The following is a 25,562-nucleotide window of genomic DNA, read 5'->3' as shown; positions in this document are numbered from 1 at the left end:
GCCGCCGCCTTTCCAGCGAAAACAATCCCAAATCCCTCAGCCTCTCCTCATAGGATCTCCCCTCCATACCAGGCAACATCCTGGTAAACCTCCTCTGCACCCTCTCCAAAGCCTCCACATCCTTCCTGTAATGTGGGGACCAGAACTGCACACAGTACTCCAAGTGCGGCCGCACCAGAGTTGTGTACAGTTGCAACATAACGCTACGACTCCTAAATTCAATCCCCCTACCAATAAACGCCAAGACACCATATGCCTTCTTAACAACCTTATCTACTTGATTCCCAACTTTCAGGGATCTATGCACACATACACCTAGATCCCTCTGCTCCTCCACACTATTCAAAGTCCTCCCGTTAGCCCTATACTCAACACATCTGTTATTCCTACCAAAGTGAATTACCTCACACTTCTCCGCATTAAACTCCATCCGCCACCTCTCGGCGTAGTAAGACTTACCTCTTTTTATATTCCAGCCCACTTGCAATAAAGGCCAACAATCCATCTAATGGAGTAGACATCAAAGATCAGCGATGATTGAATATATTTGGGGATAGTTGTTTTGGGGAGAGGGTCGACGGAGGGTGTATTCCTCTGCCTATTTCTTATGCTGTTAGAAATCACTGACCAGGTACCTCGTTTTCGTGACACGTACTCATTTTAATAGCAAAACTCCAGGACAGCATTCTCTCAAAGTCTGCTACCCAGCATCATCGAGCAGCCTCTAGGTTTTTGTCCAGCCATTGTCAATAACTCCGATGAAGTTGACGCTGTCAAAAGTGCTTCATTCAGCACTTGACCTGCATGCCTGCCAGACTTATCCTTCCTTCAGACTGTACCCCCACCTCCCTTACTTTGCCTTTCTCCTGTTACAGTATCAGTAAGTGGCCATTCGTTCCATCTGTGCTGGCTCTGAATGAGCAATTCACCGATTCCCCCACCTTCTCCCAGTAACTGTGCGCATTCTTCCTTGTTCCTGCTTGCGAATCCATCCTTCCTCCAGACTGTGCCTATCTCTAGACCCAGGTTTGGAAGCTGCTTGATGTTACCATGACAGGCCTGTTGTAACTGGTCATTGGATGGGTTGCTTCCTTCTGCTGAGCTTTGAGCATTTATTAATTGGTTGAGCTGACCACATTGACACTCCATTGTCCAAGCAATAATGATGTTTCACCATTTTTAGTAGAAAGACCAAAAGAACTATGAAATACACACAATCAAAACACATTTGTGCTGTTTTTCATCTTACCATTTTACCAACAAAAAGCCAATAATCTTGAAACTGACAAACGCACCATGTGAATAAGAGCAGAGGTCAGATAGAAAGTAAGGATTCATGAAGCTGAACAATTACTTCAAGCTGACGATGGGAGGATTCAGTTTAATACAAGTTAAATGTTGGACTGCGGTGAGGAAGTATCTCAGCTCATGAATGGACTCTTGGGGATGGGAGGTGAAAATCCTGAACACATTTAGGAAACAACTGAATGCTGCTGTGGGGAAACTTTAGGCCATCTCTGGATACATGGACTATGATTCAAAAGAATCCTGAAATGCGATGGTCATACAAGTTAGCCTCTGGTAAACTAAAGATGGATTTTCCCTGTTCCATTTTCCTGCCAATTATCTGTCCTTGCCCCTTGTGCAGACTGACCTTTCTCCAAGTGGCCATTCTTTAAGTGCAATTCTACACAGCGCGTGGCAATAGATATTCAATTATAATTAAACTCAATGTTAATCGCATTAAAATTCAGCAATTAAGTAGATTACTTCCTGCAACTGGACAAGTGGTAGAGCTTCTCCTCGTTACTCCCCCTTCCCTTCCTCCTGGGCTGGAGGGCTTGGTGATTCATTGCATGCATAAAGCAGCTTTTTAATTAAGCAAACTGTAATTGCAACAGAATTTAAGAATGACATGTTTGGATACTTACAGGATTGGAATAATCTGCGTCAAGAATCATTAGATATAATCTACACTAAATAAGTATCCATAATTCTAGATTGATCACCTCATGGGCTAAATCTAGACTGAATGGAAAAACCAAGCCTAGGCGCCAAAGTTCCTTCACTAGGATATACAACTATATCTGAAACCACTTTCACCTTGACAATACTACAATTCAGAACTATACTTCTTGTCTGGAAGAGGCCAAGCTTCTCACCATCTCAATCAACAGTGGTCTGATCAGTTGGAAGACAATATACTCCTGCAATGGAGGAGTGTTATTCCACAATATAAACTGTAAAATTAGAAACAAGATATATAATGTATGCTGTTAATTGGTTGTGCTCAGCTCACAGAGAACTGCTCATCTCTTTGCATGATTCTGTTATGGACATCAGATCTGATAAGAAGTCGTCTTTCAAAGATTCTTCATAGTCTCTCGTGGCACCTTTTTGATAATCCACAAGGTAGTTCTAAACAAAAAAAAAATAACTTTAGTCCAATCGAAAATCATTGCCAAGGAAATATAATTATAACTTGTATGTAACCACAGCTCTAATCATCTGTGCAATATGAGTGACTCCACATCTCTATAACAAAGAACCAAAGAAAACTAACTGAGTTAATCCTCCCCTTCAATATCAAACAAAATGCTAGTAGGTTTAGCAGCACAATAGGAGCCATGGCCCACCTCTGCTAACCAGTGGGAACCCTGAACAATCTGTATGCAGCCATGGAGCTATATGTACCAAATGGGAGACTGAGCCACAGTTTAAGCTTGGGGCAGGGTTAGTGAAGGAAGCTGTAGATGGATTGATAGAGGTTAAAGTATTTTCATGGGTTCTTTGGCCTCTTTGCAGCAGCTTCCAGAAGTCAGGTTGTTGGGCTGAATAATTGGTACAAAGGCTAACGAGCTCTATTTCTGGAGGTCCTGGAGTACATTTCAGAAATACTATTCTTAGCATCATTTAGCAGTTTATTAAAATACTTTACTATTCTGACTCCCATTGAATTTTGATTTATGATGCTAACATGTACATCACTTCCAGCTCACTAAAGTCCAAGTCTAGCCAAATTCAAAATGAAAATGTCATCTTTTCCTGAAAAGTTAAATAATGAGACATGTTCTATAAATAAAAATGCTACAGGAGTAGTTCACGGAATGGTTCAAGCTAATGATTCCTTAGTATGCACATCCCTCCTTACTGTATAACTGAAAGTGAATCATTCCTACCTCGACACTGGTGACATGTTGGCTCATTGTATCCAAGCACAACTGTAACTTGTTAATTACTTTTTTCTTGGATTCTGTGGTCTTCTGCTCCACTTCATCAGATCTGAAGAAAACATTGTGCAAGTAAAGCCACTCTTTTTAAAAATATCTCTTTGCGACTCTGATAATTTGGAGTAAGATACTTCTTTCAGGAAGTGGCAGTGAAACAAAAGACAAGGAGGATTTTCCCCAAACGTGTGGGATATTTACATGAACTACATTAAAGAAAAATCGTAGAATTTTACAGGAAGAATTCCTGATCTCTTCCTCAGCCCTTTGAATGAGCTATCCACAATTCCACATAAACTCTCACAAGTGGAAATATGTTTTCATTCTCGCACCTTTGAAAAAAAAACCCACATTTACAGAGAACATACAGTTCCTTACTTTTTTCTTACAAATAATCATTCATTGATTAATGATTAATAATCATTCCATGATTCAACCATAGAACCATAGAAAATTACAGCTCAGAAACAGGCCTTTTGGCCCCTCTTGTCTGTGCCAAACCATTTTTTGCCCAGTCCCACTGACCTGCACTTGGACCATATCCCTCCACACCCCTCTCATCCATGAACCCATCCAAGTTTTTCTTAAATGTTAGAAGTAAATCAAAAGTTAAAAATAAATCAAAATTAACCACTTTATCCGGCAGCTCATTCCACACTTCCACCACTCTCTGCATGAAGAAGCCCCCCCTAATATTCCCTTTAAACTTTTCTCCTTTCACCCTTAACCCATGCCCTCTGGTTTTTTTCTCTCCTAGCCTCAGTGGAAAAAGCCTGCTTGCATTCACTCTATCTATACCCATCAAAATCTTATACACCTCTTTCAAATCTCCCCTCATTCTTCTACGCTCCAGGGAATAAAGTCCCAACCTATTCAATCTCTCTCTGTAACTCAGCTTCTCAAGTCCCGGCAACATCCTTGTGAACCTTCTCTGCACTCTTTCAACCTTATTTACATCCTTCCTGTAACTATGTGACCAAAACTGTACACAATACTCTAAATTCGGCCTCACCAATGCCTTATATAACCTTACCATAACACTCCAACTTTTATACTCGATACTCCGATTTATAAAGGCACTCTTTACGACCCTATCCACCTGTGACATCACTTTTAGGGAATTCTGTACCTGTATTCCCAGATCCCTCTGTTCAACTGCACTCTTCAGAGTCCTACCATTTACCCTGTATGTTGTACTTTGGTTTGTCCTTCCAAAGTGCAATATCTCACACTTGTCTGCGTTAAATTCCATTTGCCATTTTTCAGCCCATTTGTCTAGATGGTCCAAATCCCTCTGCAAGCTTTGAAAACCTTCCTCACTGTCCACTACACCTCCAATCTTTGTATCATCAGCAAATTTGCTGATCCAATTTACCACATTATCATCCAGATCATTGATATAGAAGACAAACAACAATGGACCCAACACCGATCCCTGAGGCACACCACTAGTCACAAGCCTCCACTAGAGAAGCAATCCTCCACAACCACTCTCTGGCTTCTTCCATTGAGCCAGTGTCTAATCCAATTTTCTACCTCCCCATGTATACCCAGCGACTGAACCTAGAACATAGAACAGTACAGCACAGAACAGGCCCTTCAGTCCACGATGTTGTGCCGAGCTTTATCTGAAACCAAGATCAAGCTATCCCACTCCCCATCATCCTGGTGTGCGCCATGTGCCTATCCAATAACCGCTTATTAGGGAGAGTCAACATGGCTTTGTGCGTGGTAGGTCAAGTCGAGGTTACCAGGAAAGTGGATGAAGGGAAGGCGGTGGATGTTGTCTACCTGGATTTCAGCAAGGCCTTTGACAAGGTCCCTCATGGGAGGTTAGTTAGGAAGGTTAGGAATAAAAGAATAACCAGGGCGAGGTTAGGGCCAGTCAAGGACAGTAGTGGGAACTTGTGTATGGAGTCAGTAGAGATAGGCGAGGTGATGAATGAATACTTTTCTTCAGTGTTCACCAAGGAGAGGGGCCATGTTTTTGAGGAAGAGAAGGTCCCTGTCTATCCAAATATTTGTAGATCCTATCCCTTATCACTCCTTCCAGTAACTTGCCCACCAACGACGTCAAACTTACTGGCCTATAGTTTCCCGGATTTCTTTTGGAATCTTTTTTAAACAACGGAACAACATGAGCCACCCTCCAATCATCCGGCACCTCCCCCGTGAATACTGACATTTTAAATATGTCTGCCAGGGCCCCTGTAAGTTCAACACTAGCTTCCCTCAAGGTCCGTGGGAATACCCTGTCCAGACCTGGGGATTTATCCACTCCGATTTGCCTCAAGAAAGCAAGCACCTCCTCCCCTTTAATCTGTAAAGGTTCCATGACCTCCCTACCTGTTTGCCCTATTTCTGTAGACGCCATGCCCGTTTCCTCAGTAAATACGGATGCAAAAAAACCATTTAGGATCTCCCCCATCTCTTTTGGTTCCATACACAGTCTACCACTCTGGTCTTCAAGAGGACCAATTTTATCCCTCACTATCCTTTTGCTCCTAACATACCTATAGAAGCTCTTTGGATTTTCCTTCACTCTGTCTGCCAAAGCAACCTCATGTCTTCTTTTAGCCCTCCTGATTTCCCTCTTAAGTAGCTTCTTGCACTTTTTATACTCCTCGAGCATCCGATCTGTTCCTTGCTGCCTGTACACTTCATACAACTCTCTCTTCCTCTTAATCAGTGTTACAACCTCCCTCGAGAACCAAGGTTCCTTATTCCTATTTACTTTGCCTTAATCCTGACAGGAACATACAAACTCTGCACTCTCAAAATTTCTGCTTTGAAGGACTGCCACTTTCCATTTAAATCCTTACCAGAGAACAGCCTGTGCCAATCCACACTTCCCAGATCCCTTCTCATTTCATCAAATTTGGCCTTTTTCCAGTTCAGAACTTCAACCCGAGGACCAGATCTATCCTTATCCATGATCAGGTTGAAACTAATGGTATTATGATCACTGGATCCAAAGTGTTCCCTCACACTCACATCCATCACCTGCCCTAACTCATTTCCCAATAGGAGATCCAATATTGCATCCTCTCTCGTTGGCACCTCTATATACTGATGTAGAAAATTTTCCTGAACACATTTTACAAATTCTACCCCGTCTAAACCTTTAACAGTATGCGAGTCCCAATCGATATGTGGAAAATTAAAATCCCCTACTATCACAACTTTGTGTTTCTTGCAGTTGTCAGCTATCTCTCTGTTGATTTGCTCCTCCAATTCTCGCTTACTATTGGGTGGTCTATAATACAACCCCATTAATGTGGTCATACCTTTCCTGTTTCTCAGCTCCACCCATAGGGCCTCTGTAGACAAGCTCCCTAATCTATCCTGCCTGAGTACCGCTGTAACATTTTCCCTGACCAACAATGCCACCCCCCCACCTTTTATCCCTCTGCCTCTATCCCGCCTGAAACATTGGAACCCTGGAACATTGAGCTGCCAGTCCTGCCCCTCCTGTAGCCAAGTTTCACTAATGGCTATAATGTCATATTTCCCTTTGTCTATCCACGCCTTCAGCTCATCTGCCTTCCCCACAATACTCCTGGCATTGAAATAGACACACCTCAAAAGGTTATTTCCACCACACTCAACCCTTCCATTTGTGATTTTGCTTGAACGAACCTGTCTTTTTACCCCTGCTCCGGCACTCTGGTTCCCATCCCCCTGCAAATCTAGTTTAAACGTGCCCCAATAACACTAGCCAAACCTCCCTACAAGTATATTGGTCCCCTTGTAGTTTAGGTGTAACCTGGCTCTCTTGTACAGGTCCCACCTGCCCCAGAAGAGGTCCCAATGATCCAAGAATCATTTCATTTTGATTCATCTTTTTTGTACCTTGTCCACACCCACCCCATCCTTCCCAAAGCAAGAGATATAATCGGAAATTAAAGGCCCATCAATCAAACGTCAGTTCTGGGGAAGTTACAACAATGGCACATGGTGGCATAGTGGTTAGCATTGTTGCCTCTCAGCTCCAGGGACCAGGGCTTGATTCCTGGCTTGGGTCACTGTATGGAGTTTGCATGTTCTTCCTGTGTCTGCGTGGGTATCCTCTGGGTGTTCCAGTTTCCTCCCATGGTTCAAAGATGTGCAGGTTAGGTTGATTGGCCATGTTAAATTGCCCCTTAGTGTCCCGGGATGCGTAGGTTAGAGGGATTAGCAGGTTAAATATGTGGGTTATGGGGATAGGGCTTGGTTGGGATTGTTGTCGGTGCAGACTCGATGGGCTGAATGGCCTCCTTCTGTACTGTAGGGATTTTATTATTCAATGAGTCTATGAATCTATTAGGAACAGAATGACTGAACAATTAGATAAAGGCAAATCATGTCTAACAAATCTAGTTGATTTTTTTTGAGTTAACTGACATGATCAACAGATAAGGGAGTATCTGTGGATATTATTTACAGTGACTTCCAGAAGGCATTGAACAAAGTTCTGCAGAAGAGGCAGTCAACAAAACCAGAGAGCATTGAATTGAAGGCAACCTACTGACGTGGGTAAGAAATTGATTCACTGAATTCTTCAAGTAAGAACCAGGTCAAATATGACATGGTGAAGAGAAAAGTTAGGCTGGCAAAGGGAGAGTATGAGTGTACAATGACAGTCAACATAAAAAAAACCCCAAATATTTTTGAGCAGCATATAAATGAAGGAGGACAGTACGAGGTGGAGCAGATCCTATTTGGGACAGAGAGGTTGATGGATGTTTTTGGAACACAGGGCAAAGCTAGAATACAGAATAAGTTTTTTGGATTGGTATTTACCAAGGTAGAGCAATCTGACAAAACATCAGTAGATGCAGTGATACAGGAGAAAATGGAGAATGGAAATTGAAAGGGAGGTGGTTTTGGAAGGATTGGTTATGCTTAGGGTGGATAAGACATGCTGTTTGAAAACCAGGTTACTAAAGTAAGTGCAGGTGGAGGTATACCTTGTCTTTAAAGCACGCAAGAAACAATACTTTTCACTGTATGCTAATACATGTGACAATAATAAATCAAATCAAAGAGACAGAAATGTTTGTCTTAATCTTTCAAACTTCCCTCGGGGTGATGCCAAAGGACTGGAGAATGGCAACTTGTGACATGTTTATTCAGGAAAGGATGCAAGGACCGTATAGCAATCACAAACCATTTAAACATCAGCAGTGGGTATAATCTTGGAACCCACATTCGGGGGAAAAATTCAATAGGTTTGTGTTATGTAGGAATGGATTTATAGAAAATTGTGCTTTACTAATTCATGTGAAATTTTTGACAAACTAACAGAGAAGGTTGATGAAGGGAATGTTTGTTTGCTGTTTATATGGATTTTAAGAAAGTGACAAGATATCACATAATAGGGTGACTAATAAAATTGAGTCTTTTGAAATAGGAGGGTCAGTGCCCAACTGGACAATGATTTTAAAGACAGTAAGCAAGCTGCGATAGATGGCCATTTTTCAGGCTGTGAGCTGGGAGGCAGTGATGTTCCTTAAGGGTCAGAAGCAGGATGACTGCTCTTTACTCATGTATTACTTCAGCTATGGATGTAGATTTGAGTAGCTGAGACTGTTTTCTTTGAAGGAGAGAAGGTTAAGAGGAGATTTGATAGAGGTATTCAAAATCATTAGGGTTCTGAACAGAGTTCCCATTGGTGGAAGGATCAAAAATAAGAGGGTACAGATTTAAGTTAATGGTGAAAGTAATAACGGTGACAGGAGGAAAAACGTTTTCACAAGGCGAGTGGTTAGGATCTGGAATATACTATGGTAGAGGTTGGTTCAATCAAGGCATCTGAGGGGAAATTGGGTCTTAACAGAAAAACATACAGGACAAGGGGGATAAGACTGGGTGGGCGTATGGCGCCAAGTAAAATCCTCCTATGGAGAAATCATATTGGACCGTTAACTGTTTCTCTTTCCACAAATGCTGCCAGACCTGAGATTTCCCAGCATTTTGTATTTTTATGTCAGGAGAATGCTGAAAAAAATAGAATGGGAATTATCTCGCCAAGAATATCAAAATGGATGGTATGATCGTGTATAAATACCACAAGGAGTAGTTAAAGTAAACAATGGTTCCTTAGAGGTAGAGACAGGAGAAATTATGAAATTAAAAACAGAAAATGCTGGAAAAACGCAGGTCAGGAAATATCTGTGGAGAGAGAATGTGATGTTGGTGTACCTTGAAGAGATTTTGTTTTTATAAATTATGTTTTCTGCAGTTATGAGCAGGCCTTTTTGGCTTCAGTTTTTTCATTATACCAGCGGTTTGTCTGGAGGGGGACCAATATCCTGGCAGGAAGGTTGGCTAAGGCTACTGGGGAGACTTTAAACTAGAAAGGTTGGGGGGAGAGAATCGTGATGAGGGGACTGAGAGCGAGGAGGTTAGCCCGCAAATAAAGAAGGACTGTAGACAGTGTAAGAGGGAGAATAGACGGGTGATGGAGAAGGGGAGAGCTCAGACCAAAGGTTTGAGATGTGTCTATTTTAACACCAGGGGTGTAGTGAATAAAGTGGATGAGCTTAGAGTGTGGATCGATGCTTGGAAGTGTGATGTGGTGGCCATTACAGAGACTTGGGGACAGGAACAGGACTGGATACTTCAGGTGCTGGGTTTCAGATGTTTCAGAAAGGACAGAGAGGGAGGATCAGGGATAGTGTCACAGCTGTAGAGAAGGTGGAAGCCGTGGAGGGATTGTCTACGGAGTGTCTGTGGGTGGACGTTCAGAGCGGGAAGGGGTCGATAACTTTGCTGGGTGTTTTCTACAGGCCACCCAATAGTAACAGGGATGTTGAGGAGCAGATAGGGAAACAGATCCTGGAGAGATGTAATAATAACAGGGTTGTCGTGATGGGAGACTTTAATTTCCCAAACATCGATTGGAATATCCCTAGGGTAAGGGGTTTAGATGGGGAGGAGTTTGTTAGGTGTGTTCAGGAGGGTTTCCTGACACAGCATGTGGATAAGCCTACAAGAGGAGAGGCTGTACTCGAGCTCAGAAACCCTACAGTATAGAAATAGGCCATTTGGCCCATCGAGTCTGCACCGACCACAATCCCTCCCAGGCCCTACTCCCATATCCCTACATATTTTACCCACTAATCCCTCTAACCTAAACATCTCAGGACACTAAGGGACAATTTTAGCATGGCCAATCAACCTAACCCGCACATCTTTGGACTGTGGGAGGAAACTGGTGCACCCGGAGGAAAGCCACGCAGACACGAGGAGAATGTGCAAACTCCACTCAGACAGTGACCAAGCCGGGAATCGAACCCAGGTCCCTGGAGCTGTGAAGCAGCAGTGCTAACCACTGTGCTACCGTGCCGCCCAATACTGGTACTGGCAAATGAGCCTGGACAGGTGTCGGATCTCTCAGTGGGGGAGCATCTTGGGGATAGTGATCATAACTCTATCTCCTTTACGCTAGCATTGGAAAGAGATAGGATCGGGCAAGCTGGGAAAGTGTTTATCTGGAGTAAGGGGAAATATGAAGCCATCAGGCAGGAGATTAGTGGCGTAAATTGGAAGGAGGCATTCTCGAGGAAAAGTACCGAAGGAAGGTGGCAGATTTTCAAGGAATGTTTGTCTGAAGTTCTGCATGACAACGTTCCGATGAGACAGGGAGGTGTTGGTAGGATACGGGAACTGTGGAATATCCCTAGGGTAAGGGGTTTAGATGGGGAGGAGTTTGTTAGGTGTGTTCAGGAGAGTTTCCTGACACAGCATGTGGATAAGCCTACAAAGGAAAAGGAAAGTGTACAAAAGGTTCAGAGTTAGGCGATGATAGGGATCTAGATGAGTATACGGCTTGTAGTAAGGGACTTAAGAAAGAAATTAGGAGAGCCAGAAGGGGTCACGAGAAGGCCTTGGCAGGTAAGATTAAGGAGAACCCTAAGGCGTTCTATAAATATGTGAAGAGTAAAAGGATGAGATGTGAAGGAATAGGACCTATAAAAGGTGAAGGTGAGAAAGTCTGTACAGAACCGGAAGAAATAGCAGAGGTGCTTAATGAATATTTTACCTCGGTACTCACAGTGGAAAAAGACCTGGGTGGTTGTACTACAGGATTGAGGCAGACTGAAAAGATTGACTATGTGTTGGAAATTTTGAATAGCATCAAAATAGATAAGTCGCCGGGACCGGATGGGATGTACCCCAGGTTACTGTGGGAGGCGAGGGAAGAGATTGCAGAGCCTCTGGCGATGATCTTTGCGTCGTCGATGGAGGCGGGAGAGGTTCCGGAGGATTGCGGATGTGGTTCCTATATTCAAGAAAGGGACTAGGGATAGCCCAGGAAATTACCGACCGGTGAGTCTAACCTCAGTGGTTGGTAAGTTGATGGAGAAGATCCTGAGGGACAGGATTTATGAACATTTAGAGAAGTTTAGTATGCTCAAAAGTAGTCAGCACGGCTTTGTCAAAGGCAAATCATGCCTTACGAACCTGGTGGAGTTCTTCGAAAATGTGACTAAATACATTGACGAAGGAAAAGCGGTAGATGTGGTTTACATGGGCTTCAGCAAGGCGTTCAATAAGGACCCCATGCAAGACTTTGAGAAAGTGAGAGGGCATGGGATCCAAGGGCTGTTGCCTTGTGGATTCAGAACTGGCTTGCCTGCAGAAGGCAGAGAGTGGTTGTAGATGGGTCTTTTTCTGAATGAAGGTCGGTCACCAGTGGAGTGCCCCAGGGATCTGTTCTGGGACCCTTGCCGTTTGTCATTTTCATAAATGACCTGGATGAGGAAGTGGAGGGATGGGTTGGTAAGTTTGCCGACGACACGAAGGTTGGCGGTGTTGTGGATAGGTTGGAGGGATGTCAGAAGCTGCAGCGTGACATAGATAGGATGCAAGACTGGGCGGAGAAGTGGCAGATGGACTTCAACCTGGATAAATGTGTAGTGGTCCATTTTGGCAGGTCAAATGGGATGAAGGAGTATAATATCAAGGGTAAGACTCTTCGCAGTGTAGAGGATCAGAAGGACCTTGGGGTCTGGGTCCATAGGACTCTTAAATCGGCCTCGCAGGTAGAGGTGGTGGTTAAGAAGGCGTATGGTGTGCTGGCCTTCATCAATCGAGGGATTGAGTTTAGGAGTCGGGAAATAATAATGCAGCTTTATAAGACCCTCGTCAGACCCAACTTGGAGTACTGTGCTCAGTTCTGGTCGCCTCATTACAGGAGGGATGTGGAAATGATTGAAAGGGTGCAGAGAAGATTTACAAGGATGTGGCCTGGATTGGTTGGTATGCCTTATCAGGATAGGCTGAGGGAGCTCGGTCTTTTCTCCATGGAGAGACGAAGGATGAGAGGTGACCTGATAGAGGTGTACAAGATGTTGAGATGCATAGATCGGGTGGATTCTCGGAGGCTTTTTCCCAGGGCTGAAATGGCTGCTACAAGAGGACACAGGTTTAAGGTGCTGGGGAGTAGGTAGAGGAGATGTCAGGGGTAAGTTTTTCATTCAGAGGGTGGTGGGTGAGTGAAATCAGCTGCCGTTAGTGGTGGTGGAGGCAAACTCGATAGGGTCTTTTAAGAGACTTCTGGATGAGTACATGGGACTGAATAGGATTGAAGGTTATATGTAAGCCTATATATAAGCCTAGGAAGGTAGGGACATGACCGGCGCAACTTGTGGGCCGAAGGGCCTGTTTGTGTTGTATTTTTTCTGTGTTCTATGAACACTTGGATTACTTTTTGTCTGTTCATGTGAAGTAACAGAAACCTGTTTTGACTTAAACAGGCTGAAGTTTTTTGAGGGTTTGAATACAGCACAGACTTATAACTGTCTGGCATTGTATGATGCTAGCAGATTGGGTTGGGTTCTCATTTGATTGTTTGCAAAGCAGATGGCACCATTGGCTTGAGAAGACATCAGTGCTTTCATGTCTAGCTGAACCCTTGGTCAAAATCTTTGTATCCTCTTTAACCATGGGTGAGGTACCAGAGAATTGGAGAATAGCTAACACTGTTCCTCTATTTATGTTGGACAGAAGAGACAATCTAGGAAATTACAGGCCTGTGAGCCTTTCATCAATGGTGGGGAAATTATTGGAGAAAATTCTTAGGGACAGGATGTTCTCATATCTGGAGGAGAATAGGCTTATTAGCGATAATGTGGAGATGCCGGCGTTGGACTGGGGTAAACACAGTAATGGCGATCCTCTCCACTTGGAGCCGGCAGTTTGCGGTGTCTATGGTAGTCATGATGTGGAGATGCCGGCGTTGGACTGGGGTAAACACTGTTATTAGCGATAGGCAGCATAGTTTTGTGAAGGATGGTCATGTCTCTCAAACTTGAGAGAGTTCTTTGAGGAAGTGACAAGAAAAATTGGCCAGGGCAGGGCAGTGGATGTTGTATACATGGACTTTAGTAAAGTCTTCCATAAGGTTCCTCATGGCAGGCTGATACAGAAGGTGAAGTAATATGGGATCCAAGCTGAGCTGGTAAGATGGATATAAAACTGGCTTGGGCATAGAATGATGTGGAGATGCCGGCATTGGACTGGGGTAAGCACAGTAAGAAGTCTCATAACACCAGGTTAAAGTCCAACAGGTTTATTTGGTAGCAAATACCAAAAGCTTTCGGAGCACAGCTCCTTCGTCAGATGGAGTGGATATCTGTTCTCAAACAGTGCAAACAGACACAGAAATCAAATTACAGAATACTGATTAGAATGCAAATCTCTACAGCCAGCCAGGTCTTAAATGTACAGACAATGTGGATGGAGGGAGCATTCAACACAGGTTAAAGAGATGTGTATTGTCTCCAGACAGAACAGCTAGTGAAATTCTGCAAGTCCAGGAGGCAAGCTGTGGGGGTTACTGATAGAACATAGAACATAGAAAGCCACAGCACAAACAGGCCCTTCGGCCCACAAGTTGCGCCGATCACATCCCCACCTCTAGGCCTATCTATAGCCCTCAATCCCATTAAATCCCATGTACTCATCCAGAAGTCTCTTAAAAGACCCCAACGAGTTTGCCTCCACCACCACCGACGTCAGCCGATTCCACTCACCCACCACCCTCTGAGTGAAAAACTTACCCCTGACATCCCCCCTGTACCTACCCCCCAGCACCTTAAACCTGTGTCCTCTCGTAGCAACCATTTCAGCCCTTGGAAATAGCCTCTGAGAGTCTACCCTATCCAGACCTCTCAACATCTTGTAAACCTCTATCAGGTCACCTCTCATCCTTCGTCTCTCCAGGGAGAAGAGACCAAGCTCCCTCAACCTATCCTCATAAGGCATGCCCCCCAATCCAGGCAACATCCTTGTAAATCTCCTCTGCACCCTTTCAATGGCTTCAACATCTTTCCTGTAATGAGGTGACCAGAACTGCGCGCAGTACTCCAAGTGGGGTCTAACCAGGGTCCTATAAAGCTGCAGCATTATCTCCCGACTCCTAAACTCAATCCCTCGATTAATGAAGGCCAGTACGCCGTACGCCTTCTTGACCGCATCCTCCACCTGCGAGGCCGATTTAAGAGTCCTATGGACCCGGACCCCAAGGTCCTTCTGATCCTCTACACTGCTAAGAATGGTACCCTTCATATTATACTGCTGCTTCATCCCATTGGATCTGCCAAAATGGATCACCACACACTTATCCGGGTTGAAGTCCATCTGCCACTTCTCCGCCCAGTCTTGCATTCTATCTATGTCTCGCTGCAACTTCTGACATCCCTCCAAACTATCCACACCACCACCTACCTTGGTGTCGTCAGCAAACTTACCAACCCATCCCTCCACTTCCTCATCCAGGTCATTTATGAAAATGACAAACAGCAAGGGTCCCAGAACAGATCCCTGGGGCACTCCACTGGTCACTGACCTCCATGCAGAGAAAGACCCCTCCACAGCCACTCTCTGCCTTCTGCAGGCAAGCCAGTTCTGGATCCACAAGACAACAGCCCCTTGGATCCCATGCCCTCTCACTTTCTCAAGAAGTCTTGCATGGGGGACCTTATCGAACGCCTTGCTGAAGTCCATATAGACCACATCCACCGCTCTTCCTTCGTCAATGTGTTTGGTCACATTTTCAAAGAACTCAACCAGGCTCGTAAGGCACGACCTGCCCTTGACAAAGCCGTGCTGACTACTTTTGATCATACTAAACTTCTCTAGATGATCATAAATCCTGTCTCTCAGGATCCTCTCCATCAACTTACCAACCACTGAGGTTAGACTCACCGGTCGGTAATTTCCCGGGCTGTCCCTGTTCCCTTTCTTGAATATAGGGACCACATCTGCAATCCTCCAATCCTCCGGAACCTCTCCCGTCTCCATCGACGATGCAAAGATCATCGCCAAAGGCTCCGCAATCTCCTCCCTCGCCTCCCACAGTAACCTGGGGTACATCCCATCCGGTCCCGGCGACTTACCAACCTTGATGCCATTCAATAGTTCCAACACATCCTCTTTCTTTATGTCCACATGCTCGATCCTTTCTGTCCACCGCAAACCAGCAGTACAACCACCCAGATCCCTTTCCACCGTGAATACGGAGGTAAAGTATTCATTAAGCAGCTCCGCCATTTCTAACGGTTCCGCACAAACTTTTCTCCCTTCACCTTTTAAGGGTCCTATGCCTTCACATCTCATCCTTTTACTCTTGACATATTTGTAGAAAGCCTTGGGATTCTCCTTAATCTTACCCGCCAAGGCCTTCTCATGACCCCTTCTCGCTCTCCTAATTTCCTTCTTAAGCTCCTTCCTACATCCCGTATACTCCTCTAAATCCTTAACACCTCCTAGCTCCCTGAACCTTCTGTACGCCTCTCTTTTCTTATTTACCAGGTTCATCACAACCTTCGTGCACCACGGTTCCCGTACCCTACCAACACCCCCCTGTCTCATCGGAACGTTGTCATGCAGAGCTCCAGACAAACATTCCTTGAAAATCCTCCACTTTCCTTCGGTACTTTTCCCCAAGAATGCCTCCTTCCAATTTACCCGTCTAATTTCCTCCCTGATGACACTGTATTTCCCTTTACTCCAGAGAAACACTTTCCTAGCCTGCCTGATCCTATCTCTTTCCAATGCTATCGTGAAGGAGATAGAATTATGATCGCTATCCCCAAGATGCTCACCCACCGAGAGATCCTCCACCTGTCCAGGTTCATTAGCCAGCACCAGATCAAGTACAGCCTCTCCTCTAGTAGGCTTATCCACATACTGTGTCAGGAAACTCTCCTGGACACACCTAACAAACTCCTCTCCATCCAAACCCCTAGCCCTAGGGATATTCCAATCTATGTTTGGGAAATTAAAATCTCCCATCACGACAACTCTGTTATTCCTACATCTCTCCAGGATCTGTTTCCCCATCTGCTCCTCAACATCTCTGTTACTAACATAATGTGACATAAATCCAACATCCCGGTTTAGGCCGTCCTCATGTGTGCGGAACTTGGCTATCAGTTTCTGCTCAGCGACTGCGCTGTCGTGTGTCGTGAAGGCCACCTTGGAGAACGCTTACCTGAAGATCCAAGGCTGAATGCCCGTGACTGCTGAAGTGCTCCCCAACAGGAAGAGAACAGTCTTGCCTGGTGATTGTCGAGCGGTGTTCATTCATCCGTTGTCGCAGCGTCTGCATGGTTTCCCCAATGTACCATGCCTCAGGACATCCTTTCCTGCAGCGTATCAGGTAGACAACGTTGGCCGAGTTGCAAGAGTATGTACCGTGTACCTGGTAGATAGTGTTCTCACGTGAGATGATGGCATCCGTGTCGATGATCCGGCACGTCTTGCAGAGGTTGCTGTGGCAGGGTTGTGTGGTGTCGTGGTCACTGTTCTCCTGAAGGCTGGGTAGTTTGCTGCGGACAATGGTCTGTTTGAGGTTGCGTGGTTGTTTGAAGGCAAGAAGTGGGGGTGTGGGGATGGCCTTGGCGAGATGTTCGTCTTCATCAATGACATGTTGAAGGCTCCGGAGGAGATGCCGTAGCGACGGCGCAGAGTCGCTGAGCAGAAACTGATAGCTAAGTTCTGCACACACGAGGACGGCCTCAACCGGGATATTGGGTTCATGTCCCACTATTTGTAACCCCCACAGAGTTTCACTGGCTGTCTTGTCTGGAGACGATACACATCTTTTTAGCCTGTCTTGATGCTCTCTCCACTCATGCTGTTTTGTTTCTTAAAGACTTGATTAGTTGCAAGTATTCGCATTCCAACCATTATTCATGTAAATTGAGTTTGTGTCTTTATATGCTCTGTTTGTGAACAGAATTCCCACTCACCTGAAGAAGGGGCTTGCAGCTCCGAAAGCTTGTGTGGCTTTTGCTACCAAATAAACCTGTTGGACTTTAACCTGGTGTTGTTAAACTTCTTACTGTGTTTACCCCAGTCCAACACCGGCATCTCCACATCATTCTTAACAGAAGCCAGAGGGTGGTTGTAGAGAGTTGTTTTTCAAACTGGAGGCCTGTGACCAGCGGTGTGCCTCAGGGATTAGTGCTGGGCCCACTGTTATTTGTCATTTATATTAATGATTTGGATGAGAATATAGGGGGCATGGTTAGTAAGTTTGCAGATGAAATCAAGATTGGTGGCATAGTGGACAGTGAAGAATGTTATCTCCAATTGCAGCGGGATCTTGATCAATTGGGCCAGTGGGCTGACGAATGGCAGATGGAGTTTAATTTAGACAAATGCGAGGTAATGCATTTTGGTAGATTGAACCAGGGCAGGACTTACTCAGTTAATGATAGGGCGTTGGGGAGAGTTACAGAACAAGGAGATCTACATGTTCATAGCTCCTTGAAAGTGGAGTCGCAGGTGGACAGAGTGGTGAAGAAGGCATTCGGCATGCTTGGTTTCATCGGTCAGAACATTGAATACAGGAGTTGGGACGTCTTGTTAAAGTTGTACAAGACATTGGTACGGTCACACTTGGAATACTGTGTGCAATTCTGGTCACCCTATTATAGAAAGGATATTATTAAACTAGAAAGAGTGCAGAAAAGATTTACTAGGATGCTACCGGGACTTGATGGATTGAGTTATAAGGAGGCCGAATAGACTGGGACTTTTTTCTCTGGAGCGTAGGAGGCTGAGGGGTGACCTTATAGAGGTCTATAAAATAATGAGGGGCATAGACAAGGTAGATAGTCAATATCTTTTCTCAAAGGTAGGGGAGTCTAAAACTAGAGGGCATAGGTTTAAGGTGAGAGGGGAGAGATACAAGTGTCCAGAGGGGCAATTTTTTCACACAGAGGTGGCGAGTGTCTGGAACAAGCTGCCAGAGGTAGGAGTAGAGGCGGGTACAATTTTATCTTTTCAAAAGCATTTAGATAGTTACATAGAGGGATATGGGCCAAATGTGGGCAATTGGGATTAGCTTAGGGGTTTTAAAAAAAAGGCAGCATGGACAAGTTGGGCTGAAGGGCCTGTTTCCATGCTGTAAACCTCTATGCCTCTAGGAGTCTGATTTGCCAACAATATCACGACTGATCTTATAATCCTCAACTCCACTTTCCTGCCTTATCCTCATTGGGCAACATGGTGGCCCGGTGGTTAGCATTGCTGCTTCACAGTGCCAGGGACCCAGGTTCGAGTCTGACAATCCCACCCATACCCTATCTTCGTAATTCCACGTATTTACCACCTGGCACTGAAGGTCAATTTAGCATGGCTAATCCACCTAACTCATGCATCTTTGGAGTGTAGGGGGAAATCAGAGCACCCAGAGGAAACCCACGTTGAGGTAGCAGTACTAACCACAGTGCCACATTCTTCTTACTCATTAATCTTGTTTAAAGCCCCAGAAGCCTCTGTGCATCCTCCTCACAATTCAGAATTCCAAGTTTTGTGTCATCAGCAAACTTGGAAATATTACATTTGGTCCGATTTTCCAAAACTCCTCTTTTGGGAACAGCTAACATAACACTGCTTTTCAAGCAAGGAGGGAGAGAGAAAACAAGGAGCCACAGGCAATCAACCTACCAGTGTTAGGAAAATACTGAAATCTATTAACAAAGTTTTAGCAACGCATTTAGAAAATCATAGCATCATTAGAACAAGTGGATTTCCAAAAGACATTTGATAAGGTGCCATACAAAATGTTATAGGCAAGATAAGGACTCATGAGCTGGGGGTAATTAGCATGAATGCAAGATTGGACAATGGACAGATCAAAGAGAATGGGCATAAACTCATTCAAACTCAAACATTTTCAAGTTAGGTTGTGACTAGTGAAGTGCTGCGAGGATTAGTGCTGACTTAGAAGAGAAAGAAAGCAATGTATCAAAGTTTGCTAATGATACCCAATTAGGTAGAACGCGAAATTTTGGGGAGGATACAAAGGCTTCAAAGAGAAACAGACAGATTGAGTGTAATGTGGGAAATGTGAAGCCATTCACTGAATAAATGGAAAAGCTGATTTTTTTTTTTAAAAAGGGTGTGAAAATTGTAGATTTTCAGGTTCAAAGGGACTTGGCTGTCACACAAGGAAAGCAGAAAGTTAGCATTCAGGTACAGCAAGCAATTCAGAAGGAAAATGCATTTAGGCCTTTATTGCAAGGGGATCAGAGTACAGGAATAAAAATGTCTTGTTACAATTGTACTGTGTTTTAGTGTGACTACATCGGAATTACTGTGCGCAGTTTTGGTCTCTGTATTGAAGGTGGTTGATCAAAGATTCACCAAATTGGTCTGTGGTGATGTCCTATGATGAGAGGTTGAGTAAATTGGACCTATAGTCATTTATAGATTAGGGTTATGGGAAATTTTGGTGGTGTGGGGAAATATAGCGTTTGCCACGGTCAGAAACCTGGATACTCGGGTGGGGAGGCCCGAGTGTTAACATTTCAATGCCATTGTTTGCACGATTCTGGAGCTCTTTACGATGCACGGGTCGGGAAAGAGCGCAGCAAATGGCTCCGATTTGTGCAGATTTAATTTTATTTGTATACTCATTAAAACACGCTGCTATGTTCTGGAGATTTGTCCTGGCAGTAGTGACCCTTTCCCAGAATATGATGTGACAGCACTTTCCAAACCCACGACCACTACCCAAGGACAGCAGACACATGGCAACACCACCAACTGCGAGTTGCTCTCCAAGGCATAAACCACCTGGACATGGAACTATAGTGCGATTCCTTCAGCGTCACTAAGTTAAAATCCCAGAACTCCCTTCCTAAGGGTACCTACACCACATGGACCTTTTTCATTCTTTACGGGATGTAGGCATCACAGGCAAGGGCAGCATTTGTTGTCTATTGTCTCAATTAGGTGGTGATAGGGTGCTACCTTCTTGGCAGAAATCACTGCAGTCTAGATAGTGCCATGAATGAATAAAAAATGAATGAAACTGCCTAGCTTTGAAACCCCGAAGTACTTACACAATCTGTGGATCCTGAAACAATCATCTAATCTACCCATATAAGAAATACCAGCACTGGAGGAAAGTGGTGTAATGAGAGATGGGAAATATTGAAATGGAGCAATGATGCAACCTTTAGATTTTAACAGAAGCAGGAAGGAGCCCGTAACAATGCTGCGTGTTTGCGCCAACCAAATCAGGCTGCACTTGTTTTGTTATTCTTCACTACAATCTTGAAGTGACAGAGGAAGCACGTCATAGATGTTTAAATTGAACCTCTACATACTGGTATTTTGTGATTTTCAGCTGTCCAATTGCTTCATCTAATTCGTCATTCAGATGCTTCTCGAACCGTTTTCTCTGGTTTTCCAGAGATTCAAGCTCCTTAACTTGTTTTGTTGTTTTTCGGTCATCTTCCTAAAAAATAATTTGGATTGTTATACTTACTCAAAGTTAGAACTATTTTTAAGTAACTTAAAAATCTTGTGAAACATGCTAATGTTTGCCCACTACATTATTAATTTGCTCATATTCACTCTGTATGCATCTAACTGCACAGTTCTGATAGATTCATTCCATCCAAAATCCCACCCAAGATTCTCCAAGTTTGGCCACCTTTGCTTGGAGAGTTTGCCAAGTCTGAGGCCAGCAGAAGGCAGCATTTTATCCAGTAAGGCAGAAACCTGGAAGAACTAACTTGGTTCCTCAGTGTATTTAAACTTGATAAAAATTCAAAAGCTATGATTTATAAAATTGAAGCCAACCATAATGAATTAAGATTGTAAACATATATTTGGATTAGACTATATCAAAGTTTTCATTGTTGGCTTCCTTTGCACCCATCATAAATGTCAGTTTGGTCAAAATTCTGCTACCCATATCCTAACTGACACCAAACCCAATTTACCCCTGCACTCACTGACCAACACTGGCTCCAGTCTGACAATATGGATTTTAAAATTGTCATTCTTGTTTCAAATCTCTCCTTGGCCCTGACCCTCCCCATCTCTAAACTCCTCCATCCATACAATCATCAGAACTCTGTGTGCTTCCAATGCTGTTCTCTTGCACATCCCCTATTTACTTTGCTCCACCATTGGCAGCTATGTCTTTGGCTACATGGAACCTTAACCTGGAATTTCTTCCCCCAATCTTGCTACTTCCTTTGAGACTTCCAAAAGAATTCCCTCTGACCAAACTTTATGTCACCTGGTCCAATATCAGCGTATGTAATTTGATGTCACGTTTTTGTTGATAATTTACACGATCGTAACATTTCACATGTTTAACAAATGCAAGTACACTTAAAGACCTCACCTCCTTTTCTTGTTCAATTGTTTCGTCCACTTTTCGAATTTGTTCTTTTAACATTTTCAGATCATTTGCTTTGTCATCTATCATGGTCTGAACCTAAGAAACAGAGTGGTTATCTTTAGAAGACAAATAGTATTTTACAGATCCATCATGATGTTTTGCACAGTTAGCTGCACATTTCCAGCATTAATTTCCAAACCTGTTCTCTGGCCTCTTGCACGCTCATCTTCTTATGCTTCAGATGTTCAATGTCATCATTTATTTGCTTCAATAGATTCATTAGGGCAAGCTGTAATGAAACAAGGTGAAGTACTGGTCAGGTGAAAATACAGATTAGAAACAGAATTTTATTGATTCTTATCCTTCTTTCTAATGGGTTAGGCAATTCTAAATTGCCATTTTGCATTTTCATCACTGAAAAATGGTCTTCCCTTCCTTAACTGGCTTATCTTGTTACTAAACAGGTGACAGAAAAGTCAAATTAGCTGCAAATTACAAGCAATGACAGCTGCTCAGGGGGCTCTCTATTCTTTTCCCTTTTTCTTGTCTATCCTTCACCCTCTTTCAACCCATTTATCTGGAACCTATGGAGACAAAGACACTCACTCACCACGTTACTTTTTTTAAAAATTGTGTTACCGGATCAATATCTAAACTGGATCTAGAAGTTACAAACCAACTATTGTCGGAAATAATGATAACCTCCTGTGGATGGAAGTGTTTCTTTAACAGAAAGTGTATGATGAAGCAACAGAGCTGACTGGTATAATCTAACATGACAAATGATGCTGTTTGACATAGTGGGAGAAAACCCAGGAAATTAGAGCAGATAACTTCAATTGGAAAGCTGTCACCAGCTTAGGCAGGTCAGAGCAAGCAGTCTCCTTCAATGTTGTGATTTCTAGGTTTCTGTCAGAGTCCTGAGAATTATTGCAAGCATTGACCTGTCAGTCAATAATTCAGGAAGAGACTTCACAAATTGCCCCGTCTTCCTAGGGTGTTGACAGATACACCTGCTGTGCATTTCCATTTCAGAACTTTCTCCCATTTGACAACTGATTTTCTCAATATATGAGGACTCTCAGTGCAAGCAAGCATTCTGCTACTAGACCGGGGCGGCACGGTAGCACGGTGGTTAACACTGCTGCTTCACAGCTCCAGGGTCCCGGGTTCGATTCCTGGCTCGGGTCACTGTCTGTGTGGAGTTTGCACATTCTCCTCGTGTCTGCGTGGGTTTCCTCCGGGTGCTCCGGTTTCCTCCCACAGTCCAAAGATGTGCGGGTTAGGTTGATTGGCCAGGTTAAAAAAAAAAATTGCCACTTAGAGTCCTGGGATGTGTAGGTTAGAGGGATTAGCGGGTAAAATATGTGGGGGTAGGGCCTGGATGGGATTGTGGTCGGTGCAGACTCGATGGGCTGAATGGCCTCCTTCTGCACTGTAGGGTTTCTATGATTTCTATGATGATTTCTAGACCATCGAAAGTGAAAATGGCAATCCCACACTGTGGCATTTCACTGCGGCAGAGGTGGCCTGCCATTGGCAGGATCTGCTGGTCCTGCTGCTGTCAACGGGGTTTCCCATTGTTTACACCCAGCACCACCAGGAAACATAGGGCGGAATTTATTTTTGGCGGAACCAGATGATCCTGCCAGCATGAACAGCCAGGAAATTCCAGCCATACACTCTGCAAAACTCTTAGTAGAGGCGGTGTAAAGATTGAAAATATCTCTTACAGTTATTGTTTGTTCATCAGTGTATTGTTAGAATTTAACCGGTGACAGCTTTGTATTGGATGTAATGTGACTAATGGTAAGAAGCTGGAAGGGTCAGCTGACCCAGTAAACCATGGAACCAATTACAGAATGATGTGATGGTCAGCTGACCAGTTGATTCACTATAAATAAGAATCTGTTGGGAATTGTGGAAAACCTGAATTGGCCCAGGGCAAGGCCCCAAGTTTGGAGTAACAAAGTTTCTTTATTAAACCCTTTCTTTGATTTATAAGTTGGAGTAAGTTTTGTTATATTTTTATTGTCTGTATTTGAAGAGTTCCTTCCGAAGAAACATGTATTGTTTTACAAAATGATTGCTAAATTTTGTGGTCCAAAACAGCCAGCATAAGTCTATTTCGTATGCTAAAGAAAGTTTTCAATTTTATTTTAATATTACCTATAAGAATAGAATAGAATAGAAACCCTACAGTACAGAAAGAGGCCATTCGGCCCATCGAGTCTGCACCGACCACAATCCCACCCAGGCCCTACCCCCATATCCCTACATATTTACCCGCTAATCCCTCTAACCTACGCATCCCAGGACACTAAGGGAAATGTTAGCATGGCCAATCAACCTAACCCGCACATCTTTGGACTGTGGGAGGAAACCGGAGCACCCGGAGGAAACCCACGCAGACACGAGGAGAATGTGCAAACTCCACACAGACAGTGACCCGAGCCGGGAATCGAACCCAGGTCCCCGGAGCTGTGAAGCAGCAGTGCTAACCACTGTGCTACCCACAATAAGTACACAGACTCCTGCTCAATCCCCATTCCCTTTCATGCCCCATCAAGCCTAACTCTCAGTTTACTTTTTTCCTGTTTAAATGCCTGTAGAAACTCTTGCTATCCGTTTTTACATTTCTAGCTAGCTTCCTCTCGTACTCAATTTCTTTCTCCTAATTAAACTTTTAGTCATTCTCTGCTGTTCTTTATATCCTGACCAATCATCTGATCTGCCACTCATCTTTGTGCAGTGATATGTTTTCTCGTTGCATTTGATGCTTTCTTTAACTTCTTTAGTTAGCCATGGATGGTGGCTCCTCTGTTTACAATTTTTCTTAATAGTATAAATATCCTTATTCTGAGTATTCTGAAACTATATTCAACACTGAAATCCATGCAAGAATGTGAACTCCCTGTATTTGCTCACTAGTTTCCCACAAAACACAACAGAAAAAGTTAGGACTGGTGCATAAGGTGGAAGTAAATTTTTAACTTTAGATTATAATTATTGCCAAGTAATCTCTGGCACTGAACTTGTAACTTCACAAATGTTAAATCTAATTTCTTCAGAATCATGTTGGAGACTTTTTAAAATGTCTTTATTTTTATCTTAGCCTCCTTCCTTATTCAATCTCATGTTTCTTTCCCCCATTTCACTTTCTGTACATGATTTTACAATGGATTAATTATTCTAATGTAAACTGCCTGGCTTAAGTTCTACATGTCTGTGAGGATTCTTCAGTCTGATTATAGAATCAGAGGTTTACAGCATGGAAACAGGCCCTTCGGCCCAACTTATCCATGCCGCCCTTTTTTTTTAAACCCCTAAGCTAATCCCAATTGCCCACATTTGGCCCATATCCCTCTATACCCATCGTACCCATGTAAATATCCAAATGCTTTTTAAAAGATAAAATTGTACCCGTCTCTACTACCACCTCTGGCAGCTTGTTCCAGATACTCACCACCCTCTGCGTGAAAAAATTGCCCCTCTGGACACTTTTGTATCTCTCCCCCTCACCTTAAATCTATGCCCTCTAGTTTTAGATTCCCCTACCTTTGGGAAAAGATATTGACTATCTACCTTGTCTATGCCCCTCATTATTTTATAGACCTCTATAAGGTCACCCCTCAGCCTCCTACGCTCCAGAGAAAAAAGTCCCAGTCTATTCAGCCTCTCCTTATAACTCA

The 25,562-nt window shown here is 43.7% G+C and overlaps 1 protein-coding gene across 3 annotated transcripts in view; it reads right to left on the bottom strand.

Annotated features, from left to right (window-relative positions):
* Positions 1-643: 643 nt before the first annotated feature.
* LOC144487272 (kinetochore protein NDC80 homolog) overlaps positions 644-25,562 on the bottom strand; it is a 128,375-nt gene continuing 103,456 nt past the window's right edge. For 2 of the 3 annotated variants that reach the window (XM_078205358.1, XM_078205359.1), the window contains exons 13-17: positions 22,070-22,159; positions 21,874-21,966; positions 20,843-20,973; positions 3,180-3,282; positions 1,165-2,418 (exon numbers count right to left, since the gene is read on the bottom strand). In XM_078205358.1, the coding sequence (XP_078061484.1) occupies positions 2,296-2,418; positions 3,180-3,282; positions 20,843-20,973; positions 21,874-21,966; positions 22,070-22,159 (540 nt within the window). In that variant the 3' untranslated portion in view covers positions 1,165-2,295. Of the gene's footprint in view, positions 2,419-3,179; positions 3,283-20,842; positions 20,974-21,873; positions 21,967-22,069; positions 22,160-25,562 lie in introns of all 3 variants that reach the window. The other variant, XM_078205357.1, reaches the window with a different exon arrangement.

The sequence above is a fragment of the Mustelus asterias genome, unplaced genomic scaffold (assembly GCF_964213995.1).
Source record: "Mustelus asterias unplaced genomic scaffold, sMusAst1.hap1.1 HAP1_SCAFFOLD_695, whole genome shotgun sequence".
Classification (NCBI taxonomy): domain Eukaryota; kingdom Metazoa; phylum Chordata; class Chondrichthyes; order Carcharhiniformes; family Triakidae; genus Mustelus; species Mustelus asterias.
The sequence above is the reverse complement of the archived record's forward strand: the minus strand, read 5'-3'. Positions and strand labels throughout refer to the sequence as shown.